Here is a 26,159-nt window from a genome sequence, read left to right on the forward strand (position 1 = left end):
TCATTAGAATACTAAAGAACACACCCATGGGTCAAAAGAGACCCCTGCCCAGGTTAAGACCCTTCCCCTGAGCATGTGTAATGATGGAAGCATGATGTAAGCTGTATTGTAATTGTATTTTAATCACTAACCAATCAATATCTAATAGGCATGTTTGGCAAAGTACTAACCTCTGATTTTTGTGTAAAAAGGAAGCACCAAAACCTGCTGTTGGGTGTGCTTGATTTGTGGAAAATTCCACCAAGCACCCAGGCCTGAATAAATACAATCTCTCTCCTGAGCATGTTAAGATGGGTTTATTGCATGCTGGGCATGAATCCCCTTTTTGGGTAACAATATAGTTCAGTTTTAGAAGCCTGAACTTTATCTGTTTTCAATGAATAAAATTCAAGTTTTGTATTCAATTTAAAGTTCTCAGAGACCACAGATGTAAATATAATAGAACAGTTTTCAAACACAAAGTGACACAACAAACTGTTACATGCAAGATTTATATACTTATTTTGTACTGAAGAGTAACTTTGGAAAGATTTTATTTGGACAGCTTCATCTCCAACAATATACCCAGTCCAAAACTCTGTCAAAGACTACCCCAGATGAAGAAATTTTAAGAGGGAGCAAGAACTAAAGTCGTGCTACAGTAATTTACAAATTCACCAGCTAAGAGTGAAATAAACACACTTAACTTGCCAAGTGCCAGTTCCTAAAGGCTGGAAAAATCTGTATCAATATTTTTTTTCCCCCCCGCCAATAAATGCCTTCTTCTCTAAGCTGCAGCAGCAAGAACTAAATTAGCATAGGTTTATGGAAGAGCAGGGGAAACCCACAGGGCAGCATATACCATCGCTGATGGGCAAAACACACCACAGTTCCCTCTCTCTAATTGCTGTGCCAACCCCCTTTCCTCAAACACCTTAAAGTGTTTTGAAGTATCTGTGCCCCATCCCCAAATAAAAACAAAATAACGCTGGGGGGAAAACAAAACAAAGCATTTTTCAGAACTGAGTCAGTTCCTGCTGATCACCAACCAGAATATTAGTGATTTCAAAACTTGCTTTGTTCAAGGCCAAGCTCAGTGGCCAGCGTTTTGGCAATCTACTATGCAAGACACATGATGGCCAGGAAGCCTGGCACTGCTAGAGAGGGTGCTGAGCCTGCTGCCCTGAGATTTAGGTACTGAAAGCAGCAAACTGATCTGGGAGCTGGGAAGCCTTAAATTGTGAAACCTTGGGAAGTCAGGACATCAGCATTTCCATAGTCACAGAGAAAGACAGAGGACCTAATGGTCTGAGCAGGGATTTGCTGGGAACCAGCTGAGAGGAAACAAAGCAAAGTGACTGGGGAGGAATTGAAGCTGTCCAAATGCAAACTCCAACACTGATGTGAGCCATCATTTTAAATGGCTCCTTGGGGTACGCAACATTTTGAAAGCCTCATGTTTCTCCATTTTCAAAGGAATATTGTAAATTTTGAAGATTAGCCATCTTTAATCCTTTTGCTTTTTTGGATTTTAGTCTTAATTCAGGACATCTCCCTCATTTTATCTTATACAAACCATATATGCAAAAGTAATTTTGTTAAAGAACAAGTGACTAGGAAATACATACTGGGTACTACAATAACAAAATTAAAATGTTGTCTTGGGTTGCAAACAAATGAGGATTTTGTTTTCAAGGCTCTGTGAGATGGTATTGAACACTTTTTTTTAAAAGGGTTGAATTGAGTGCAGAAAAGTTAGTTTGTCTGTCAGTCTTTTAAAAGAGTAATTGCCAGGAAACCACTACCCCTTCCAGAAAAGGTAGGTTACCTTTTCCGTGCTGAGCTAATGACTGTTAAAACAGTCAACCTGTCATGCTTTAATACAGTGATTGTTTAATGACAGTTTCCCAGGGAGAGCTTCTAAAAAGAAACAATGCAAAAATGTTTAAAGAGTTCACAAAAAGTGTTTGTTTTTTTTTTTCTTTAGTATCTACCCATCAGCATACCAACCAAATGTTTTGGGTTTTTTGTTGTTGTTTTTTAATATTGGAAGGCTAGTGGAAGACAGTCCCTTTATATTGTTTATTTCAATTTTTCCAGTGATTACTTTGCTGCAGCAGCAAAAGTCACCTTCTTTTAATAAAGTATACATTCTCAAAAGAACAGAAGTAAAGAGTTTATTATTCTTCTTTCAAACAATGGTAATGAGCTTTTCAATGGATACCTCCAGGGATAAACAGCTGTATAGCCTAACTATTCAAATTCCTACAACATTAATTTCAAACTAAAATCCTTAAGTTTAAGTTAATCAGCACCACACCTTCCTCCATCTTTTGTTTGTTCTATAAAGGACAGCAAAGAATTGGAAAATCTGACTTTTTGATCATCTTGGGCCATTTTCCATGGGTCACTTTTAAAATTCTATTAAGTACTTTGGGGTATAATTTTGTGACAGAGCTTCTGCCAACCCTTATGTATAAAAAACTGAGCTCATCAATCCAATTTGATGCCCAGGTGAGAAAGCTAGCTGTCTTCCACTACTAAGTACTTCCCCAACTATCTAGATGTTTCACAAGAGGTTCAACTGCATACACCAAGAACATAGCTCAAGCCTGGGCTTGGGGTAAAGGAAGATGAACCAAATTGAAGACAAACAGCAGGAGACAGACTTTCAGTGCTCAAGGTCTCACAGAAGTCTCCCTTCTTCCCCCCACAGCAAGGAAAACTTAATGTTGAGTATATCAAAAGGTATTAGAAATAGACTTAAAAAAAGAAACTATAGGATTCCTCTGCTCTATAGCTCAAACCCATCTGGTCAATAATTAAACACACAAAAATGTCTTACCCTCCTTGTGTTTTCCACAACTTTCTGATCTGGCTTTCCATAATTTGGTGGATTGGCATATGGATCATAGCCCAGTTTTGCTAGCATGGGTGCAATCACAGGCATATCTTGCAGAACGTCAGCAGGTATCTTCCCAACCCACTTTGACAGTGCTTCCACATTGACTGGCTTGATAACTTGGTCAGTAGACCTTTCAACCCTGTGGAGGGAGAAAGAAAGGTTTTATTTTGCATTCCAACCAATACTTGCTCCTTCACTAGCACAAAGACCTTTAGCTTGTTTTGTTTGTTGTTTTTTTTTTTTTTTTCCCTCCCTTCCTCTTCTTTCCCTCTCAAAATTTCATGTTTCTACAAAGCTGATGGGAAGTGAAGTTTTACTACATAAGGCTAAAATGATAATAATGAGCACAACATTCATGCATACTTTCTGGTTTAGGCTTTCACACAGAATGTACTGAAGCAAGTTCTTTACATAAAGGCAGCAGTGAAAGCCAAAGAGCTGTGAAGTGAAAAGTATGCACACACCTACATATAAAGGTGTTTTCCCACTGGCATATTCCCACATTTGCTGTTTCATTGTCTTAAATGCTCTTGAAAGTTGTATTTTACATTAGAAGGTACAACTTCTTACTGTGTTTATTTCTGAAACAGGCCAGCAGGACTCAGAACAGTCTGAGTAATTTAAAACTCTCAGTTTTTACTCTGCATAATTTAAAACTTTCTTCTGAACTCAGAAAATGCACATGCATTTTTGGATGTCAAGGTTTATCTTTCTCTTGAGGCAGATTGAAAATCAGGTCTGTATATACAAGTTGCCTAAAGGAATATTTGCATGTGCACTGCAAGCAATACCATATGGTATGCTGGATGGCTCTACCTGCCTCAAACCTGATGCTTAGCATAGAGCTGTCACATCTACTTGCAGCTATCATCCTTCACAGGCCTTATTTACATCATAAAGAATTTTGATCTCAAAAAGCTCTACCACCCTGAAAATGAAACTGTTATACTTGAAAGTAACAGTTCAGAGTATAATACCAGTACCTCATCCACACAAGATAAAGAATGAGAACACTGAGAATCAAATTCATTCTCAAGCAGCTAATTCTTCAGTAATACAGTAGGCAGAATATGAGAAAACATCATCTGAGAAAAATAAATGGTAATTTCCTGAAATACTCCTGATAGTTTCCGAGTCCAGAAGCCTGAACTGAAGTCAGACTGTTCTCAAGACTGACATCGGTCAACTCACAAGGGGAACAAGTTTGATTACAGTTACCTAATTAACTTCATGAGTCCAAGAAGAGGCTGAAGAACTATTGCACAACAGACAAACATAAAATCAACGGCAAGAGGCATCCCATTCGGAGGCACACCGTACTGGGCAATGAAAGCCTTAAATTACAAACTATGCGTGCATGTCCGCCAGTCATTAACTCAATTTGATCTTAACACCAGTCTTTACCTTGTTACCCTTTTTTATTTATCATAGCTAAAATTCTTCCAGGGCAGAGGAAGGAAGTTAGTCATACAGTGCTGGAAGGTCATTAACTTAAGTACTTTAAACACAATCAACAAAGAACAAACCAGACAGGGAAATGGTCACCCCTGGGGAAACTGTCTTGGCAAGCAGGACCTTCACAGATTGCTGCAAAAGGTGTTTAACAGAAGCTGATGAGTAAGCACCTGACAAACCATAAACTGTAAGACAACCCCCAGAATTTTAAGCCTCACTCTCTTCAACCATTTTCGGTAGCTCAAACTGAAGGCAGGATTCAACAGTGGGATTTGGGGACCAGGGAGTTGTAACTGCATTTCAGCCTTTCTGAAGGCTACTGGCCCAAGATCACAAGTCTGTATAGCAAACTAAAAAGTCTGGGCATTGCCTTTTTGATCCTTCTAATTAGAAGATAAGCATCTGACTTCACAACGAATTAGCAAGAAAATAGCTGCTAAGAATAGAGTTTCAGAAGTTTAAAGTGACAAGGAAGAGGATAAAGCACCAGAACAGTCAGGAAGAGTCCACAGAACCATGCTGGCTGAGACCCTCAAGAAAAATTCATCACTAAGTGTTTGAGAAGTGTAAGATTTATGGTCCTCTCCCTTTCTCAGACAGAGCCAGCCAAGCCCAAAATCTCATTCCCAAAACTGCAGATTGATTTGACCATTTAAAATAAGGGTGATACTGAGAACTAGGTAATGGGCTTGGTCAACAACTTATTGGAACCCCAAAACAATGGAACTATACATCAGTTAGGACCTAAATTCATACACTCATCCTGAAGCAAAAGAACATTTAAAATGTGTATGTTTTGTTCCACTGTCAATTTAGTCTTTGGTAACAATAAGCTCAGCATGAAACATTTCCTGGTGATTAATAGCTGGCAAGAGATAAGCAGGGAGCTACATTTAGCTGCTCCTAGGCACTGATTCAAAAATATGCTATACCACATTTGGTCTTCTGTTTAAATCCTTTTCTGTCCTTTCAGTTAAGGTGGGAAGAAAAGTGAAATACAATTCGTGGGAAAGATTCTTCAGACCAAAGAACATCTGAGAAGTATGCGGGAGGGCAGACTGGGGACAGGAGGAAAAAAACACTGCAAAAAACAGCAAAACAAGGAAACATACCAAGTCTTGGCAAATTTGGTTATGTATGCATGTGGGAAATGCTGCCTGGTCAGTGCTTCCAGGCTCCACTGCAAAACCACAGGAACAGATTCAGCTTTGAAAGCAGCTGGTAGCATGGAACACAGGACTAACTCTCAACACTTCTACATCTGTACTAGAATCAAATGAAAGGTATGTATTAAAAATAGTATATTCTGAAACAATTTTGCCTAGACAGCTATTTTCATAATAAGCCTAATAAAAATTGCTATAAAAGGGCTGACATTTCTTTGCATCAGTGGTCACCACAGCTGTTTTCAGTTAGGAGGCAAATGCCAGAGCTATATTAACAATACTAGTTATAGCATGTAGTCCAGCCATAATACATTCCTTGAACAGCCACGCTGGCAATTACTTCAAACCACAGAAGGTTTCCCGCTACTACAAATGCTGCGGTGCACATCCTTAAAACCATTGCAATGTTTCTCCTTGCAGCTGGATAAAAACCAAAATAAGGGGCAAAAATACTAAGTAAAATAGAACTACTGTGACACTAGGGCTCCATGAGCAACAGAAAAAGCAGGGATTACTAAGCAAATGCAGGAGAAGAGAGTAAGGCAGCGAACCATTTCCTCAAGTCAAGCAGCCAGGGGAACAGACAAAGTCAGAATCTTAAGCACAGACTGCCTAGTATCTAATAGTGCTACTAACAGACTATTGCATAAGAGTTTCTGAGTCTGGAATAAAGAGAAAAATGGAATCAGCTCGCTGCCTGAAGAATTCTGGAAGCCATTGGGTAGCTGGCTCATCTCTAGAAGAGAAACAGCCTGCATGCACAATTTAACTTTATATACAACTGAAAATAAAACACCTTACACTGACCTAGAGCCTCACTCATCTGCTACAGATTTCATTTCAGATGAGTTAAAAATATATTTTTAACCATTGGCTTTCGGTTACTGGGTAATAACAGCATTATAAAGATCTCTTAGCAATACTGCAATCTCTTTCTCTAAGTGTTTTTAAATATTTCAAGACAACAACCTCTTGTCAGATTTCTTTTCAAAAACCTTCCAACAGTTAAAACACATCCAGGAATCTTATGTTGGACCTGACCTGAGCAGGTATCATGCCTCTTAAGCAGCTGCTGAGGCTGTCTGAAAGATCTGAAAGTCTTAACAGTGAGTAGATGATGACTGAGACAGGTTACTCTGTGCATTTAATTAAGTCTTTACACAGTATCACAGCCTTTGCAAATTGTAATAGTGGTTCATTTTGTCTTTGACTTCAGAGGTTTTCTACCCTAACTAATACCTTGCAGACAAACAGGGAAATAATTTTATTTAGATTTCCATACTTCCCCTACTATGAAATAGAGGCTAGGCCTATGTGTTGGTAACTTTTAACTGCATGCCACATTTCAGTACAGATTATTTGGTACTTACAATCTCCTCCTCCTGCCAGTAAAAACTGTAATATAATTTGAGTGTTCTGATTTTAATATACTATTATGAAACAGCCTGAAGCACTTGGTACCAGGCATGTGGTAAATTAAAGATCTGTGAGAAGACACGAGTTGCAATAAACAGCATCATTTTGAATTTCCTTAGACTATATCTGAAGTGATCTTCAGTGCCATCCTTTGGAAAGGCAGGCAGGAGAAAGCTACTAATCAGAATATGGAGCTCCACTGCTCAGCTCTGTTGTTTCAACTGAAAGAAGACAGTATTCACACTGTGAAGTAAAGAGCACTCTCCAGTAAGCCCAAACAGAAATTCTAAGACATGAGAGAACAGTGTTGGTTAAACCTGATCCAGAGCGTAACAGCCATACACACCCAAGGCCATAAAGAATTTTGCTGCAGCTGAGAACAAGCCAAATGCAATTTGATAGAAGGAAAACTAAGTCTAATGCAAGGTGTATTTTGTTCAGCTGCCCACATTTGATAAGCTGTGTCAAGACCTAAAGTTCTCAGTAAACTACCTAGCAAACATCTTTTCAAAGAGTAATTTTTCTGGGCAGTTACTCCCTGCTCTGGACAAGGACCCCGTAGGCAGGCAGCCATCCCTGTCCACAACACTCTGCTGCACATGAGAGCACAGTGAGGAACTGGGGATGCCAAAAGCAGGTGGTGTTAACTGGTACAAGTACATCAAACTGGGAAATCTTAAGTTCCTCCTGCACAATATATAAATACACAAAAGAGACATCTAAGAGAATTTAATATTCACTGACTTTTCTGCAGCCCTCGAAAGACTGAGTCACTGAAATCATTATCAAATTATAAAGGTCTCTTGCAACTGAAAAACAAATCTCACCACTTATTTCAAGGGTATTTGACTAGATAAAAACCACCACAGACACAACACTAATAACCCATTCTTTTTCTACTATTGCAAGAGCCTTCTGAAATAATAAATTACTTTCACATATCATCTCATGAAAGATAATAAAAGCATAAAGAATTCTGTGAACAGATTGAATTGCAGGTCACAAGAACACTTTCATACTCATTTGTCTTAAATTTGAAAGTTTGATTCAAAAATTAACATGAAGCCACATTTTACTTTCAACAATCCATTATCCTAATTTTTAGAGACACGAACAAGTATTCTCAACTCCTCACATTCCATTCCACCAGATTTAGCAAGAAATATTACTTGAAACTACAAATTCAGTAAGGCTACTGAGTTTTATAGTATAGAGGTTCATTAATTTTTAAAAATGCTAATCTGGAAGCTCTAAGGTAGTATTTTAATGAAGATGGCATTATGCATCGTTACTTTTACAGGACACTTAACAGAACTTGGCAACCACCTATTTAGATCAGTAAAAGGGAGTTTACTCCCCCCTCAGCTGCCACTGTGAAGCAGTAACACGATACAGGCAACTAAAGAGAAGTTCACATGCAGATAGTTTGCAGAGCCATACAACAGTACACTGCTTCAGGTTAACACTATCAGAAGGCTTCAACCTACTAATGAACAATACCACAAAAAAAAAGGCTTGAGACAACTTCTTGATAGTTCTCCAAACACAGTGGTGGTGGCTATGCTTCTTCAGTGGGAATGGTGATGCAAAACATCCAGATTGAAAATATATAACCATTATCTGAGTTTTAAGTTATCTCTGTAGCCTCTGACTAATAATTCTTTTATTTGCTTTAAATCGTATTCCCCTACAATACATTAGAAAATCCACACAGTCACTTCCCTAGGCATTAAATAAACAAAATCTCCCAATTTTTATTTAAAACTAGTTTTAAGAAAACCTCAGTCACTCTGTATTCAACAGTTCGATATGCCTCTACCCAGCCCACACTGCTTGCCACGCAAGGTGTCTGACACTCCGAAGCAGTGTGCCAATGATGAATATTTAAAAAACAGAAGCTAAGATATTTAACTGGGCATGCCTTGCTGCTGGAACAGGGCTTTTTAATCAATATTTTAGAAGCTTAAACAAGACATTCTGGTAGATGTATCTGCCATAGCAAAAATGGGAAGAGAGATTCAAACATCCACAACTTTCCCCCTCGATATAAAGACTAGTCAGCTCCCATACTTCTGCTGTTCAGCTGTAAATAGCAGCAAAGAAACCAGAGTAGTTTAACTGGAGAATTAACTAACTTTATTTTTCTTTTCACAATACCTATCTAGGTTTTCTAAACAGATATAGATTTTGGTTTCTGAAGGTAGCTAAATCAGGTGCACAGATGGCACAACAGAATACAAAGATATTTGCTTATAAGAAGGTTAATTTTTTTCAAAATGCTTGTCCTTTTAGGAACACATGCCAACAGAAAAACACGCCAATTCTGCTTTCTATTTTGTTGGAACAGTTTCTCAAGTTTCCTGGAAGAGTATGTTCTTGGCAAATATAACTCAAAGGCCATTCTTGCATTGACAACAATACTTAAGTTCTTGAAATCAAATGGGTGATCTTGCTAGGATAAATAACACCAGCCTAGATAAAACAGTCCAGCTTTATTTTGGGTCACAGAGAAAAGCAAAGCTCTTTTGGAAGTAAGGCTGATACCAGACATCCAAATTCAAGCTAGATTGAGCAGTAATTAAAAGTTCATTCATATGCTTCATACACTTTAGCATGACAATTGTTTAGTGAGAGCAATCTGATTGCAAATTGTTAGTTAACAATGACTCTTACTTTCCAGATAATATGAATCATAAATCAGCTTCCCGATACATCATTAGCTACTTAAAAACTGAAACCAAATTATAACTAGTCTTAAATATGCAAAACGTACTCTTTTACCTCTTAGAGCAAAGCAAGGTAAAGGAGGAACACTCATACTCACTTTGAAAGAGAAACACCCCCTGCTTTTCCAATCATTTCTTCATGGTGTAGCACTGCTTGGTTCCATGGGATGCGAAGAAACTTTAAGAGAGTTCTCATCCATCTTTCAGGATGCAATACGAGTTGTTCGTAATGCACCAGCATACACCTTTCAAAACCAACTTCCATACACTGGTTATACATAGTTTCTATAGCACGGTTCCACTTGGTCAAGCAGTCCCTGTAGCTGTTCAGGTCAAATCCAGCTATTGTGACTTTTCTAGATATCATGGAATGTACAGATGCACGACCATCCCGTACCATTAGAAGAAATCTGGCATTGGGGAAAATTCTAGCAAGATAAGTTAAGGATTTTAAAGCAAAAGGATCTTTGTTACACAAATAGGGAGCAGGCTCCCCATGTTTCACAATGATTTCCAATAAAAATGCTTGCATGGCTGAGTCCAGAACCTCATCTGTGACTCCAGCTTCATCCAGTCGGATTTTCTCTTTGCTTGATCTAGCCCACATCTGTTTAACTGCCAGAATTCGCGGGATTACCCTTGTCTCTTCTCCACATCGAATATCCGGATGGGCATCAAGCATGGCACGCATTAGGGTAGTGCCACTTCGAGGTACTCCTCCAATAAATATTAAAGGCATGTCTTTGTTGTAAGCAAAAGTTTTGTTTGCATTTACACTGGAAGCAGTTCTTACTGTGCTTCTCACACTTTCCATCCGCACAGGCTGGCTGCGTTCTTCTATTCGATGGTGACACTCCATAGCATGTTGGCCCAAATAAAACACTGTCACTGAACTGATCACCAGACATGCCAATAGCAAGTTCTGTTTGAGTTTTCCAACCATTTTGATAAAGACTGTCACTTCAAAATAAAGAGACTTTCTATTTCAAATTATCTTCTAGTTCACATGCCATGGGAATCTTAATCCAAAATAAATTAAGGTCTGGTGAGGAGAGGGGGGGGGAAAAAAAAAGAAGAAATTTAGAACTTTGTTAAGAACTACTATGATAAATCAACAACAGAAATACCTGACAGTATTCAATAAAACTATTATCTCCTGGTGTTGTGTTAAGACCAGTAAATGCAAAGTCTAAATACAATCATACCATAATAAAAAGCCTTTTTGTTTACCTATAGAAGCAACACAAAACATGATGAGATTTGTAACTACAATTACTATTTACATAGAAGTTCTCTGATACATTTTAACAACATATTTGAAAGAGTTCTACCACTGGATAGCTACTGTTAAACTTTTACTGTAAAGTAAAGACATCATTTACATGGGGGACTACTCATTAAAAAAGTAATTATTAAGAAACCACTTTTCTTTACTTGAGGTTTTACAGATAAAAAAGACCCCAAAAATGACCTCTCTGATCCAGAGTCACCTAGATAAAACAAATGAACAACATACCCCACACAAATCTCATTCGAAATCACAGAAGAATTTAAGTATTAGAGTAACTCTGGCTTGCTGAATAGATGGTAACAGTATCCTACTCGTCACATTTTCACATAACGACACTATCTCCTGTTTTGCTTGAAATGCTCTATTTCATTCACAGGATACAACATGATAATAAAAGATGTTTCAGTTACATATCAACACTGACAGTGCCCAATTTTTGATCAAGGCTTTTAAGGAATGAAGAAAAATAGTTTGCAACAAGGGAAACTTCAAATTTTACTTCAAGGGAAGCTTTGATTAAAGAAGTCTATAGTCATTAAAAACTACAAACACAATCCAGGATTAAAGTTGGCTAAGATCAAAACTAAGATCAGTCCTGATTTAAATAAGAACAACAACAACGAAAGAATCAAGCCATGATGACTTAAAAATTGCCATCCATCCCAGTATCTAAATAATACAAAGCAGGATATACAAAAGAAAACTAATTATTTCATCCTAACTTCATTCTGTATTGTTCTCTTTACCTAAAATGTGCCCCTTTAGAGATATCTCTCTCCCAAAAAAACCAACCCCACCCAAGCCCAACAAAAACATAACCATTCATTATTCCATTGTTTAAAAAATACAAAAAACCCACCAGCCTTCCCCCTACATTTTATGCAGTGTTTTGAACTCCAGAGAAATGTTAACTGAAATATTGAAAAACTGAATAAATTGGGAAGAAAAATAGATCCTGCTCTCAATCAGTACCCTGGGGGGGGGGGGGGGGGGCAGAATTAAAAAAAGAGTTAGACTTGCATAATTTCAAGTCATGTAATAAAGCACTGCCAGTTTAAAGTATATACTGCATTCTACCTTCAAACAAGAAGGTTTGGATTCATTTTAAGTAGTGCTGGTAAGCTTGCTCTTTTTCTTTTAGCCTCTTCTACTACATCTAGATAACACTCTATTTTTGCTAGTATGACAGCGAGAGTCTTCTCCTTCCAAGATAACACTTCAGAGTCAAGAATCTGAATATATGATTACTATGCAGAAAAGTTTATGGCAAGAACCCGTGTAGCAAATCAAAAGTCAACTGATAATAACAGTAAGACAACTATGCTTTATAAAGAAAGCATCATGGCAGCCCACATTAATGAAGTTTATGGTTATAATAATTTCATATTTATAGCATGGAATATAAAAATACACTGTAAAAAAAAGAAATCTAATTTATGTCATGCAGAACCAGAAAGAGATTATACTAATAGCACATTTAGATTAATCAGACCGTTTTAAAGCCTTACAACTATTACAAAAAGGTAAAGCTGCAAATCAAGGGCAACAACTCATCTGTTTTGTGAGGGACCAATAACACAGTTTTCATTCTGCTTTCTAATCTACAATTTATGCAGTGATGATTAGTCTGCAACAGAAAAAATTTTTTCTGTATGACTATTATTTGAATAAAGTGAATTTTATCACATCAAAAGCCACCGATTTTATTCTGTAAATTTTTTTCAAATAGATATTCTATTTTCTATAATAACTCAGTATTTGAAAATAAATTAGACATGTATCAGAATTAAAGGTTTACACAGTTAATGCATCTATTACTAAATATTTTATATTCCCCCTTTTTTTAATTCCAAAAGTTATTTCTCTGAGCTGTAACAAAAGGATATTAAATCTGAAATCAAGATACACAAAATAAACCCAAGGTTTTTAATTATTTTTTTTCATTTAGGATTCTTAAAATTGCATTCTTTAAAAGTAATTTTCATTTTTACAGATGAGAAGAAAAACAAAAACTATATTAGATGACTTCTGGACATGCATATGAGTCTGAGCAAAACTTTTAGATAGAAACAAAAGATTTAAAAATCTGTTTGCTGAATTCCAATGTAAACACTTAAAGGAAGACTAAGAATATGCCATGTTTTACAGTGAATACCAGTGAGTTATATCCAACACTGGCTTGGATAAACCTGCTGCTCTGCTGCCCAGATGACTTCATCTGTTCATGACAACCTGTATACTGTATCTGTACTTTTTCCATTCGTAACAATTAATGTATAGACAGTTGTTTTACCTGCATTCAGTAATTCAACAGCTTTGGATTTTCAGATTAGGTAGGATGAAAACTGATTCTTCCTCTCAAAATTCAAATGAAATTAGTACTCTAATTGAAATTTGAAATAAGAGCTTGCTTTTCAGGGCTGAAATAACTCCCTGAACAGTATGAATCACAGATGCTTTTAACTGTGAAGAGCTCCAAGTATTGAGGTACCACCACCATTTTAAATGACTGGCTTCCTCCAAGCTTTTCCATCTCTGTCAGCAATGCACAACACATCCCTGAATGAAGAACATGCTTATGCATACTCTCTACCCTTTCTCCAAAACGTTATCCACTTCACCTTTTCCTCCACACAAATCCAGCCATTGACTCAGAAATTCTCAAGTCACCATCCAAGCAAGACTCCCCAGACCTGTCCCTCACCAGACCGCTGGCATCCACAAACTAGTCAGCAGCAGCAGGCAGGCTGCCTTGCGGATTCTCCTGCAACTCTTAGCAGGCAAGTGCCTTGCACTTCATAGTCCCCATTTCATGAGTATGGACAGACAGCAGCAGACAGGCAAAGAACAGAATTCCCCCTTAGCTCCATAGCACTGCAGGGGCAGAAGAGGGAGGAAGGGAATTCCTCATGCAGGCATCTGTCACAGCAATATTCTTCTCCTGCTATAGAGCCGGTCACCAAGCTGCAAGAGAAGGTCTTGCCCCTTCACACCAACAAAGCTTATTCCAAGCAACAGTTGTTATAATACCACACTGAAAGTTCAGCTTTTAGTCTTTGTTACAAAAATTAAACTGGAAATCATAACTTCAGAAGTAATTCACTTCTTTTTATAGGAAATGGCCAAGGAAGCGCTCCCACGCTCTCTTGACAGAACACCACTCTTATAATCAATTAATACTCTAACAAGTTTCATTCTACTTACATACCTCTCCTTGCTGAAGAGCCGTCTTTAACTGCACCTTAAATATCTGGATGTTAAATGAAACAAAGTCCCAGAAATTTAAGTGGAAGTCATCTGAACAGTGCTCAAAAAGAAAGAAAATAAAATCCTACAATCTATACTTTCATAGCACCAAAAATCAGAAAGTCTCTCTTCCTGAATGGATTCAGCATGCAGACCTAACTCTCAGTTAGGGAAGGGGAAACTGTTCAGCTTAAAACTACCAAATAGTACATCGAATCTATTTAAATGCTTTAGATACAGTAAAGATTTAGTTAAAAATCAGTACTCAATTGAGAGTAGAGTTAACACAACAGAAATGGTATTTTGCCACAGTGCACACAAGACATGCAAGTATTTACACTTCATACAATCCCTAACATTATAAACCCTCCTCAAAAATCTTCATCTTTCAAACTAAAAACTACTCCTTAAAGACACTAACATTCCCCAAATGCAAAAGTTAGGTAGCTGATCACTAGAGAAAAATATAACAGGACTGAGTGCATTAACTGTTTTACATCGATCATTTGTATTAGAATATCACTTTAAAAATCAAATCAAAACAAACCCAGATACCAGCAGTATGGGGGAAAGCCTGTTGTCTGAAGGCTGAAATCCTCAATTCACAGGTTGGGTAAAGCAGAATGATGAATCACTCTCAGCACAATTCCAGCTGTGAATGCAAATAAGGGTTGCAGTCTGTGAGTATCCTGAACTGCTGTAAGTATTGACCACTCACCTACAACAACAAAAACCCATCCACGTCACCAAAAACCCCACACCAACCAACCACAAATACTTTCATTTGATGTAGTAACTTTTTTTTTTGCTAAATTCAAAGATGCTAAAGGCTGCAAGACCATAAAAAGCTAGTATTGAGCTCTCCTACAACATTCTGTACTGGTTTTTTTTTGTCTGGAAGCAATATGTAGACCATGCAACTGCTGTAAACTGTGGCAAGACCTGGCCTTTGTATAGAAACCAGCAGAGGAGCAGTCAGAAACAGCACCTCAGCAAACTAATCTGCTCTACAAGCCAGCAAATTCCCTTCAGTACCTGAAGTCACATATAAAGCTCTTTGGGTCAAGTATGACATATCCAAGTTACTGCCCTTCTAGTAGCTTGCAAATAAACCCCACCTTCACCCTCTACATGAATAAGCACTCTGGATCACATCTGTCAACCTGAAGGAATATTAAAATTAATGTTCTGACAGCATTTAAAAATCACAAGGCAATCAGCAATCCCCTGTCAGCATTCAGAGCTGTGAAAAATTGTGTTTTTACCCACTATGACCAAGAAGAGCAAAGTGCCACTCCACCTAAAAGCACAGACAACTCCTATTACTTCAAAACAAAACAAAAAAACACTAAAAGGACCCCACCCAAAACAAACACAACCCCTTCACACACACAACACAGTCATAAGTTGAAGAAGCTGAAGATGACTAGAACAATAAAGAAGGCCTTTAGCAGCAACAGTTTCAAATGACAGACTAAAATTACTAGAAAGATTTAAGTGTAACTCAAAAAGAAGACAGTTAGACTCTACAAGTTAAAATACAAGAAAGTGCAGCTAAGCAAAAGTGTATGTTACCAATTTTTTTTTCCCAGAAAAGTCAGGCCTATGAGTCAGCCACAAGATGATGTTAGCAAAGAAAAAAATGACTGCTTTGTTTCCTTCTTCTGCACACAAATTCTCTCTCCTTACTTCCCTCCCCCTACATGTAGCAGGTCAAGACTTTCTTCCTCAAGTTCATCCAAAAAACGTTTAACATTTCTAGCTTAGTCAAGAGGAAGTCATTCATTTGTAATTTATGTTAGAACAGTTTTGTTGTTTAAAGCATGCCCTGCCGGAGGAATAAATATGATCTAATACCATCCAGTAATAAGCAATCCTCAAACTCTAGAGCTCAGACTTTCACTCTAAAGCCTGGAAAGAGTGATGACCACCTCCCTTCTCACGTTCAACCAGGCAGCTTTTTCTAAAGCTGACAAGAGAACAACAGTGGCATTAATCATCTCAAAAAAAAAACAAACCCAACAAACAAAACCAAAAGAATTCCACCCCACACGTATATACATAAAGCATTTTTCAGCGATTAGCTTGTCCTCTGCTTCCACCTCTTGAACTTCTGGCTCAGATTTTGATAACCAGATCTCTTTCTAGGAAGAGCAGGTATAGTAGTACGGCTTAGATTTCTGTGAGTATAACTTGTTCCTGCATCTACCCAAGTGTTCATCAGTGTTTGACCTCAACACTTCTGGAGAAATGCTGGGAGGAAAGATCACGCTCAGCTCTGTGTCAACAGGCCATCGGGCTTCATAGGCATCCTTCTCAAAATGCTGTGTCCTCTCATCTCTGCTGGAAAGCAGGAGCATGACAGAGAGGTGAGGGGAAGAATGCTAGAGCTCATACTATTGGAAAGTTACCTTTCCCCTCACACTCCTTTTAGTTTACCCTCATGTCCTCCTGCCACATTCCTATGATTTTCTTTTCCTATGTAGGAGGTCTACTCAATCCCTTAATCTATGGGGTATGACACCCCTCCTAAGGCTTTATGCAGTAGACTCCAAAATACAGACGCCAGAAATAGAAGATTCTCACAGTTCAGAGATGCTTTCAGATGTACAACCACAGTCTGACTGCTATACCCAAAACTTGCAGTATAAATCTGCAGAGGAAATCCATTTTACAGTAGGAAGGTAGCTAAGCCGAATGGAAAAAAATCCTACACGGTTGTTATCCATTGTCACTCTCTTCTCTGTTCTTGACTGTATAAAAGGAGAAATTAAAATGCTGCTATGACTTAAAGAAGCAAGTGTCAACCATGTCAGTATCTTCCTTGCCTCTTCTTGCCTCTTCTTTCACATTCACTTTTTCTCTGTAAAAATAAATACTGGAAAATTCTCAAGAACCATCTTCAAAACAATATACTTTTAGAAAACTTGAGACAATATATTTCTTAGAGGAAGTTCTATATTAAGCTCAAACAGTCCAAGTAAGAAGCCCTGCATTCAACGTTAGTCTTTCAGCATTCCTAAATGAAAGTTAAATAAAGAAAATCCATAAAACCTTTTCTTCAATGAACTGTTTTGTTTCTGGTCATTCGCTGTTGTTCACCACAAAGAAGATTGCATAGGAAAGCCAACAGTTACATGATAATGGTATAGCACAACACCAAGGAACACGACTGAAATATTCACAGCGTACCACTTCAAGAAGCTGTCCAAACCATGGTAGGCTCATTTAGAAGAATGATTCAAAAATCATTTAAGTACTTGGGAAGCATTTTTATGCCTTCAAAGCAGTGTTTGCACAATCATCTTAATGATTTCCCCAAAGACTGGGTATCATGTATTACTACCAGTCACGTAACAGAATCTGAGAGAGGAATGTCAAAAACAGCACAAGCAAGCAAACCCCAAGCAAAATACTCAGCAAAGTTAAAAATAAAAATCAAAAAGCCTTGAGTACCAAGTCCATCTTTAGCTTTAAGTCAACATGGCTCTCAGGCCCTTGAAGCTGTTTTCTCTAGATTTCTCCCCCCATTAGTTATACAGTAAAAAAGGATGACAAAATAGAATGAACAATTTTTATTCATCTCCACGAAGAAAGAAGCAGTAAGTCACCTGGTGGAAAGCATCTGGGATGAAAGACAGCCAACTAGACCTAATGAGGTCTGTCTTTGTGCAGAACAGTTTGACAAGTAGAATGATAGGACAAAGTTGGACAAAATTAGTGTAAGGGAATGCAGATGTGCGAACAACATTCCCTTATAGTTCACACTGTAGGAACTATAAGGGAATGTTGTTCACACATTTGCATTCCCTTGATCCTACACTTTTTGGGGGGGTTGTTTTAATTTAGAGTTCTGAAAAATTGTAAATGCCACAGGCTACTGCTGAATCTGAAGTTTTCATATTGGGGAAGACTGTACACAACTACGTAATAATTCCACAATTTCTAGTACAATCACATTACAAGGAGTAAAAAAAGATGTGCTCATATTTATGCACTTCCCTCATATAATAAGTTGGTAAAAGATGAAGCAAGCTGTACCCTTTCCTTTTACCAGTTAACACACCCTCTCCCCCAAAACCCCACTTTCTTCATAATCCTCCACTAGACAGATATATAGAAACACACACAAATATATGTATTCATGTGCGTGCAAAGAGAAATTCAGAGGCATTTGCCCTTCCTCTGGATCTACTAAACCTTACAAGCTTTCTTAACAAGCAAGAGAAAAAACATACCAGATCTGAAATAGCCAATAAGGTTACCAAAGCACTCAAAATCCAGTATTTTTTGGGTTTTTTAACATTTAAGATGTCTAAAATGAGTTTAAACTACAACTAATTAAAATGTTCTGCTTCAAATGAAAACAAAGAACTCTATACATTCTGCTCTACCTACATATAGAATACATAAAACAAGTTATCTGGATTTGCATACTGAATGGTTAAAAAAGAGTTACCAACACCCTCCCAGTTATGCAAAAATACAGAGTATTTGTTAAATACTACAGTTACTACTGAAGAACAATTCAACAACAGGAATTTTACTGGCAACACACATAAGCTTATGCTCCTAAAATTTATGATTAAAAAAACCAAAGAAAAATAAAAAGGAAAAAAAGTCAGTAGGACACTAATTGCAGATGAAGTACTCTTCTGCGTACTTTTATGCATGCTGTGCCTCCCAATAGGGATTTCAGCACTCCATTATACAATAAGGTACTTCAAATAATCAAACTGCTTAATAATACTAAAAAGATATATACCTACAAAAATTTGCACAACATGTTCACAATAACATATGCAAATATCTTCTTCCAGCAAAATCACTTCCAGCCAATAGACGTATTAGGGCTACGGCTATAAAACTGTTGCTAGAATACTCACACGACTACTATACGTTGCGCTTGCAGATATAAACGCGGTGCTACAAAACTGTTCCTCTGTGCCTCCCCTACTCTGCCGCGGGTACTCACAGCGGCGTAGCACCCGCGGCCAGCCTCCCCCGACACCTCTCAGAGGCTGAACAAAGACATCTGGAGCGCTGGGAGCTCCCGAAGCAACTTAGCCCGCCCGTACGGAAACTTTCCGATTTACCCGGCTCGGATTCGCCTCGCACCCCGCCACGGCACCGGCGGGAAGCAGCGAGCCGGCCCCGCCGCCCATCCTCGGGCGCGACCGGCTGCAGCTACGGGACCGGCGGCGGTGCCCGCACAGCCGAGCGCCCCGGCCCGGCAGCGGCGCCTGAGGGACCCGGGAACGGCGCGGCCGCAGCGCCGACCCGCTCCCAAACGCCGCCGCCTCAGGCCGCGGCCACCCTCCAGCCCGGCCGACAAAGGCAACGGCTCTGGCAGCACCGGAGCCGCCCCGGCGCCGGGCGGGGCAGGGCGGAGCGCGGCGGCTGCCGCCGGCGCTGCGCGGGCGGGGGGGGGGGGTGGGGGGGGCGAACGGCCGCGCCCGGGGCCCGCTCCGCCCCGCCGCAGCCTCCCGCCTCAGGTGCGCGGCGGGCAGCGGCTCCTCACCTGCGCTGCCACCGCCCCCGCGCCGTGGTGGCCGCTGCCAGGGCCGGGCTGGAGCCGCGCAGCAGCAGCACTGCTGCCCCTCCTCCGCCGCGGCTCCCCTCCGGCACCATCGCAGTGGACCGGGACCGGGACCGGGACCGGGACCGGGACCGGGACCGGCTGCGCCACCGCCGCCGCCGCCACTACCTCCCCTCAGCCGCGCGGCTGCGGCTGCCATGGAAATCACAACCACGCCCTGATTGGTCGCGGGCCTCGATGTGTCGCGGGACGCGGTTGGGCCGGCGTTGAAGATTGACAGCCCGTGGGGCGGGGCTAAAGCCGTTAACCCCTGCGGGCACGGCGGGAAAACATCTGGAGCGCACAGCTGTTGAGGGCGGGGCGCGCATCTGGGCGGTGGCGCCACGTGAGCATCTGGAGGAGCCCATGTGCACTAACGGCTGGACAACTGCGCCAGACAGATGTTGGTAGCTGGGAACAGCTGGGTTTTGCCACAGCTCACTCCACAATGCCAGCACTGCTAAAGGAGAAAGGTAAAGGCTTGAACTGTGAGAATAAGTTAACAATAAAACTCCTCACCCAATGCAACCCACTGGCTTAGGTTTCAGAGGTCAGTTTGCAGTTGAAACCATCCAAAACACAGAGTCCCGTTGTCCTGGGCAAACGGGTTTTAAGTGTTGCAACCATCTGATAAATTGAGAAAAGCCACAGTTAAACATTTTCATAGACGCAAAGTGCTGACAGCACAGGACGGCAGGGAGTACAGCCTGTCTCAGAGCTCAGGTGTCCTCTGGTGTCCCACACCTGTGTTGTGGCAGCGGGGAAGCACAAGGCATGTGCTCACCAGGTGTGCAACTGTGGAAACATCTGGAATAGCATCAGGCCGGAGCATAGGCTCGAGCCTGAGCTGGCTGCCAGCACATCTCACAACTCCTCTGACCCACAGCTGGGTGAAGCAGCCAGGCAAGGAGTAAGGATGATTTGCACCAGCCCTTTGCCACTAGAACTGTACCTATATGAGGAGACACTTCTATAAATTAACTCACCTCTAACAAAGACTGGCCTTAGGCCATCCTAACCCCTTCCTTCTCAGTGCTCTATGCAGAAAGACAGCTTTTATCCCTAAAGAGCAGGAAAATAGGCTGAATTTGACTTGTTAACATTAATATATAGTGGTAAGTAAACGCTGAATCAAACCGAAAACATATTTCTTCTTTACATAGAGGAGCTCTGGCCCAGCTGCCATTACCGTATGCAGACAAACACCCTGCAGAAAAGTCAGTGCTGCTGCCGGGTCATACCAAATGGAACAAATTCCGTGGGACATTCCCCAAATTTGTGTTGCTTGCCAAAAAAATAGAATCAGCTAAAGGGATTTAACATGATGCCAGTCCAAAATTCAGTCTGGGAAAAGCTGCCTCTGCACTGAGCAGTGGCAATCGACACTCACCCCTGCTCATCCTTGATGGATGTTTGTGTCCTTTACCCTCTGCTTCCCAAATCCTCCTGCAGCCGGGGCACTCCCTCTGCTGACACTGCAGCGGGGCAGAACAGCATGGGGCTGGCAGTTAACGAGAGCCACCACTGACTTGGTGACACCAGACTCGGTGAGGGCTCGGCTGGCCAGGGACACCAGGGCTGGGAGACAGCACCAGCAGCGAGACCCTGTTATAAAAAGGATGGAAACCACCGTGTGGGAGGACAACCCCTTTCAATCTCAAAAGCCCTAAAATCAGGTCTGACTCGCTCCCAGAGAGACGGTACACATCCTGCATGGCTGGGGAGATAACCAGCTGGGCTTTGCCATCATCCCAGCCTCACGAGATGCGGAGCGACAGTGCCTGAGCTGACAGCGATACCGTCAGGATGAAAGAATTAATCATAGCCCATTACCTCCTGCCTCATTGCTCTTGAAAAGCACCGATCATACAACTTTTACAAGCCTGTCAGGACGTGGTTTCCACCGATACTGATGAGCCAACGCTCGCTGCCGGTGCTGCCCAGAGAGCCGATACGGATGAGCGCTTCTTCTGGCTCCTGCTTCACTGAGGTGACGGAGAAGCATCGCTATCAAGAGGGGTGAAAGTGGTGTGGCTCATGCATGTTTTATTTGCTGAGAAAATTAAGCGAAGGCAGCCATGCGAGCATGTATCTACATGCAGGACAGGCATTTTCATGCCAGGAAGGGCTCTGACCTGTAAGGACTGAGTTTTTAAGAGTACCTAACACCCACAAGGCGTTCAGACATGATCAGACTGCTGCTGGGAGCATAGAGAAACCAGCAGCTCCTTTTGGGTGGTAAAATTCGTTTCTAATTTCTTCTCTCTGACAGCTATTGACAGGGAATAAATGTCATTTGCTCCCAAATGCATCTGGATTTGAACTAATGATTTAAAGATGAAACAGTGTGTATCCTGTTTCCAGTAAGTTTGCCTCAATCCATTAAACAGCACTTTTCAGATTGCTTTATTGGTTTTTCATTTATGGCTTTAACTGTGACTCACACAGATAGTCCCTTTTAAAAGCTTCCAATCTGTGGCAATCAAACAGTGCCTTCAGGGGGGAAAAAATGCTGTTCTTCAAGGGAAAGGCAGAAAACAGGACGCTTCTGTACAAAGCAGACGAACTACTGTACATAGCAGGTGCCCCACGCTGGGCCCTTCTTTAATCAGTACTTGTCTGAGAGCCATGGATCAAATAACCCATCAAATATTGCATCACGCAAAGTGTTGGTACAGAGCCTAACTCTCAGCCATGAAGTTGCTGTAGCCAGTGGATAAACATTAGAAGAAGCGATAGCACTTAATTGGTCATCGTTTGACAGTTGCATTGACTGTTCCTTGTTGGCTTGTTCCTGCTTTGTTCCTTGAAGCTCGGAAATAATGCCTCCTCGCCCGGGGCTCAGCCGCACACACGGGATGAAGGCTGAGCCCAGGACCAAAGCTGCAGCTCAGGGGGGAGCAGGGCTGGTGCTGCAGGGCCACAGCTCAGCATTTGCTGAGCTCCAAGAGGAACAGAAGCGGGTCCTGGTGGCTGCGCCTGCTTTGTGCCCGGTTTTCCCTTGGCGGCAGCATGGCTTACGGCGGTTCCCATGCTTTAATTTCTAGCAGAGCCACACGGCGTGTCTGGGACTGCTGGTGGGAGGAGGAGGAAGGAAGAGGAGCCCTGAGCCCTGAAAACTGGTGCTATTTAGGAGCCTGTATTAAACTTCTTTTCATGTTACTTTTGAATGTGAGCCACAACATAAACCAAGGCTTTTCTCTGAATCACTGCTATGGCAGAGACCAGTCAGACATCATCGCCTGGAGGGACTGAGCCGGGTGGCTGCAGCCACGCTCCCTCTGCACCGGGTCTGGGGCACATCAGGGGCCCAGGGCACATCAGAGGAGCCAAGCACCATCCTGCACAGCCTCAGGCAATGCAGACTGTCACAGCTCCAGCAGCAGGGACAATCTGTGCTGCCTTACCCTCGTAACAAGGCCTGCCCGGTGAGCAGCAGCTTTCCTACAACATCATACACGTTGCTGGGTCAGTGTGCAAGCAAGCAAGGTCCCCAGTAATACTGCCCTGACCTCTGCTAACTGGAGATCTGGCACACTCAGAGACAAAAATGGGTCTTTTTTTATCCCTCCCTGAACTTCCAATACAATGCTTTTCCTGATGCCACTCCAAAAGTAGCCCTGAATACAATTCAAATGTCATGTTTAAAAGCAAGAGACAGCTTGCTGGTCCAGATATCCTAGCCCTCACCCAGAAGCATTTTACCTTAATTCCACCTTCCCATCCTAAAAATGCAAAGAATTTCCCTCTGGCTCTGCCCAGCTCATACTCTGGCCCAGAGCAAGGAGAGCTGAGCTTTCTGGCTTAGGCACATTCTTGCCAGAACTGTTAAATATTATTCTTTTTCCTCGAATGCCTCAGCGGCTATTGCACAACCCGGCTTTTCACTGGCTGTCTCACACGGGTGAGGATCTCTCTTTGGCTGAGACAGATGGAGGAGGGTTGGTGCTTGTGGCTTTCATCTCCATGCTCACTAAAGGCAGTTTTGAAAGGCAGGGGGGTGAGAGGCTCAGCTGTTGCTTCTGCCTTGAAAAAAATCTCGCTGTTACCTCCGCTGTAGAAGGATATATATGGATAGATCCATTATAGAAGGAACAAAGGACTTTGGAGGAGGAAACCAATATGATAAAATGCAAAGAAATTCGGCTGGATTTCAGCTTGTCCTGTGCATCTGGGAAATTAATTTGGCGTTTAGGTAGAAGTAATTCAGAAATCCTAAGCCCCGCATCTGCCTGTGCTGTCCCTCAGCCCAGAGCACAGCTGGGCATCCTTCCTCCCCGCCCGCCCCCCACCCCCCCACCCCCCCCCCCCAACCCCGCAACCCCGCTTAAGTGCTTAGCTGGCTCTGTGTCAAAGACGTGTTTAAGTCAATCCTGTTATCTCTGCTTTTATGAATATGAACAAACTGCCCTCTGACTAGGGGAAGAAGGATGGACTTAACACTTTACTGACAAAGTAAACTGCCAACAGATAAACTAGCACAGACTTCAAACCCTCAGTGGGTGCCTTGGCCAAGGGAGGGCCATGGGACAGCATCTCCACATCCTCACCTCTGAGATGCCCTGAATTTACCTGGGGCTGAGGGTTATTCCAGACCCCAGAAACAGGTGCAGGGGATGGGAATACCCCACTTCTGCCTGCATATCACGGCAGGAGGGGGAGCAGCAAGGGCAGCCTGCACCCAGCACGGCAGATGGATCCCAGCGGTGTCTGTAAGTGCAGACTAAGCCAAAAAAAAATGCCTGGATGCTCAGGGAATACTTACAATCCCCAGAGGAGGAAAACATCCAAGGATTGTGTTCACAAGCCTCTGAGTTTAGGGAAAAGAGGCCCCACAAGGCATTAAGCTGATGACATTCCTCTGCATCCCCTCACAGCATGAGAATGAGATGTTTCTGCTGAATAGATGTTTCTGCACCCAGAATCACGCATTGCACTTAACGCAGTCTATCTTACAAGCAGAGCAAACCTGTCAGCTGCAAACCCAGCGAGGATGCTGTTTAACTTGGAAGGATGCTAATGTCTCTCTCCACGTTTCCCAGAGGCATGCTCATTTTTATTGCTTTTCTCTGCTACTGATACTATTTTTCTGGCCTGGCTGCCTCATGTATCGATCATGTTGGCAGTGCAAAGTATGCCCTTGGCAGTGCAGAGTTGGCCCCAGGAGATGCTGGAGCAGACGTGGCACATGCACCAATGGGCTGGGGTACATCTGGGCATTTTCACTAGCCGTACTACTTGTGTTTCACAGCCAAAGTCAGCAAAACTAAGCCATGACAATCCCTGCAGGGCCAGAAAGGTGCCATTCTCCATGTTTACCTGCAAAAAGCCTCAGCTGCCAGCACAGGGATCGGAGCTGGTTACACCTCAAACATGCTTTGCCCTGGCTCAGACCACTGCTGGTCCTGGCTGGGGGTCTGGATACATTTGCTGACCCAGACCCTCCTGGCTCAAACCATCTGGGTGCTGCAGCCCCAAGAAACCCACCTCCTCACCAGCTCCAGCCCCAGATTTGACCCCTTATGTCTTCAATCCCAGCCATGCTCCACCACTAAGCAGGGATGGATTTTCTGCTCCAAGTACCATTTCAGGAGGATTTAAACTGAGATTATTGAAGTCAGGAGAACATGGACTTTTCTTTAGGTAGCTGCAACCTGACCTTAACCCGCTTGCAGCTCAGAGAGAAATGAGGCGGTTTCTGCTCTGACCCCCTAAAGCAGCTCTTTGTGATAAATAGCTCCATATTCCCCTGTCTCTGTCTGATCTTGTGTCTGCTGCTTTATAAATGTGACAGCTGAGAATTGATCTTTCCACGTGCCTGGAGAAATAATTACGGGGCTAGGAATATCTCTGTGCAGACCTCATCCCTGTTCATGCAGGCAAGGCGTTTTAGGCATCAGATGTATTTATTTCATGGGGAGATTTTTTCCCCAGCTGTAGGAGCCTCTGGAGGTGCAGAGTCCTTGGGTTTTTCCAGCCGGTAGGCAGCTCTAGCCATCCAATAAATATAGAAGTAGCTGTTTTTCCAGTCACAGTGCAGGAGTGAATACTCTCCTCTTTTACATTTATAGGCATCTTCCCATGTTCTTGGCTTGCAGACAGCTGCCTATGTGGCACAACGGACGTGTGCAGGCGGAGCGCTCGTCTCCGGCACGGGAACAACTGAGAACAAACCATTGCCTAATTCCTTCCCCTTCTTTAGGTTTCCCTAAAAATAGATAAATAAAGAAATAAAAATCCAATATCACAGAGATTGGCTAAGCTGAAGCTCTTATAAAGTCTCATATGACCGCTACCACACTGCTGAAAACATTTGCTTCGAGTGATGTGCAATGCTCTTGGCTGCTTTTTGCTGAGCCACCCTGCATGGCCAGTGATGGAGGCAGGGAACAAAGTG

At 41.8% G+C, this 26,159-nt stretch overlaps 1 protein-coding gene across 14 annotated transcripts in view; it reads right to left on the reverse strand.

Annotated features, from left to right (window-relative positions):
• Positions 1 to 26,159, reverse strand: part of TPST1 (tyrosylprotein sulfotransferase 1) — a 48,199-nt gene that overhangs the window by 17,272 nt on the left and 4,768 nt on the right. For 3 of the 14 annotated variants that reach the window (XM_033003438.2, XM_042791700.1, XM_042791691.1), the window contains exons 1-5: positions 19,071 to 19,539; positions 14,740 to 14,836; positions 14,147 to 14,245; positions 9,746 to 10,689; positions 2,825 to 3,023 (exon numbers count right to left, since the gene is read on the reverse strand). In XM_033003438.2, the coding sequence (XP_032859329.2) occupies positions 2,825 to 3,023; positions 9,746 to 10,590 (1,044 nt within the window). In that variant the 5' untranslated portion in view covers positions 10,591 to 10,689; positions 14,147 to 14,245; positions 14,740 to 14,836; positions 19,071 to 19,539. Of the gene's footprint in view, positions 1 to 2,824; positions 3,024 to 9,745; positions 10,690 to 14,146; positions 14,246 to 14,731; positions 14,837 to 19,070; positions 19,540 to 19,705; positions 19,958 to 26,159 lie in introns of those variants that run through there. The other 11 variants (XM_042791697.1, XM_042791699.1, XM_042791692.1 and 8 more) reach the window with 11 other exon arrangements.

Source organism: Tyto alba, unplaced genomic scaffold (assembly GCF_018691265.1).
Source record: "Tyto alba isolate M040663 unplaced genomic scaffold, T.alba_DEE_v4.0 Super-Scaffold_19, whole genome shotgun sequence".
Lineage (NCBI taxonomy): Eukaryota > Metazoa > Chordata > Aves > Strigiformes > Tytonidae > Tyto > Tyto alba.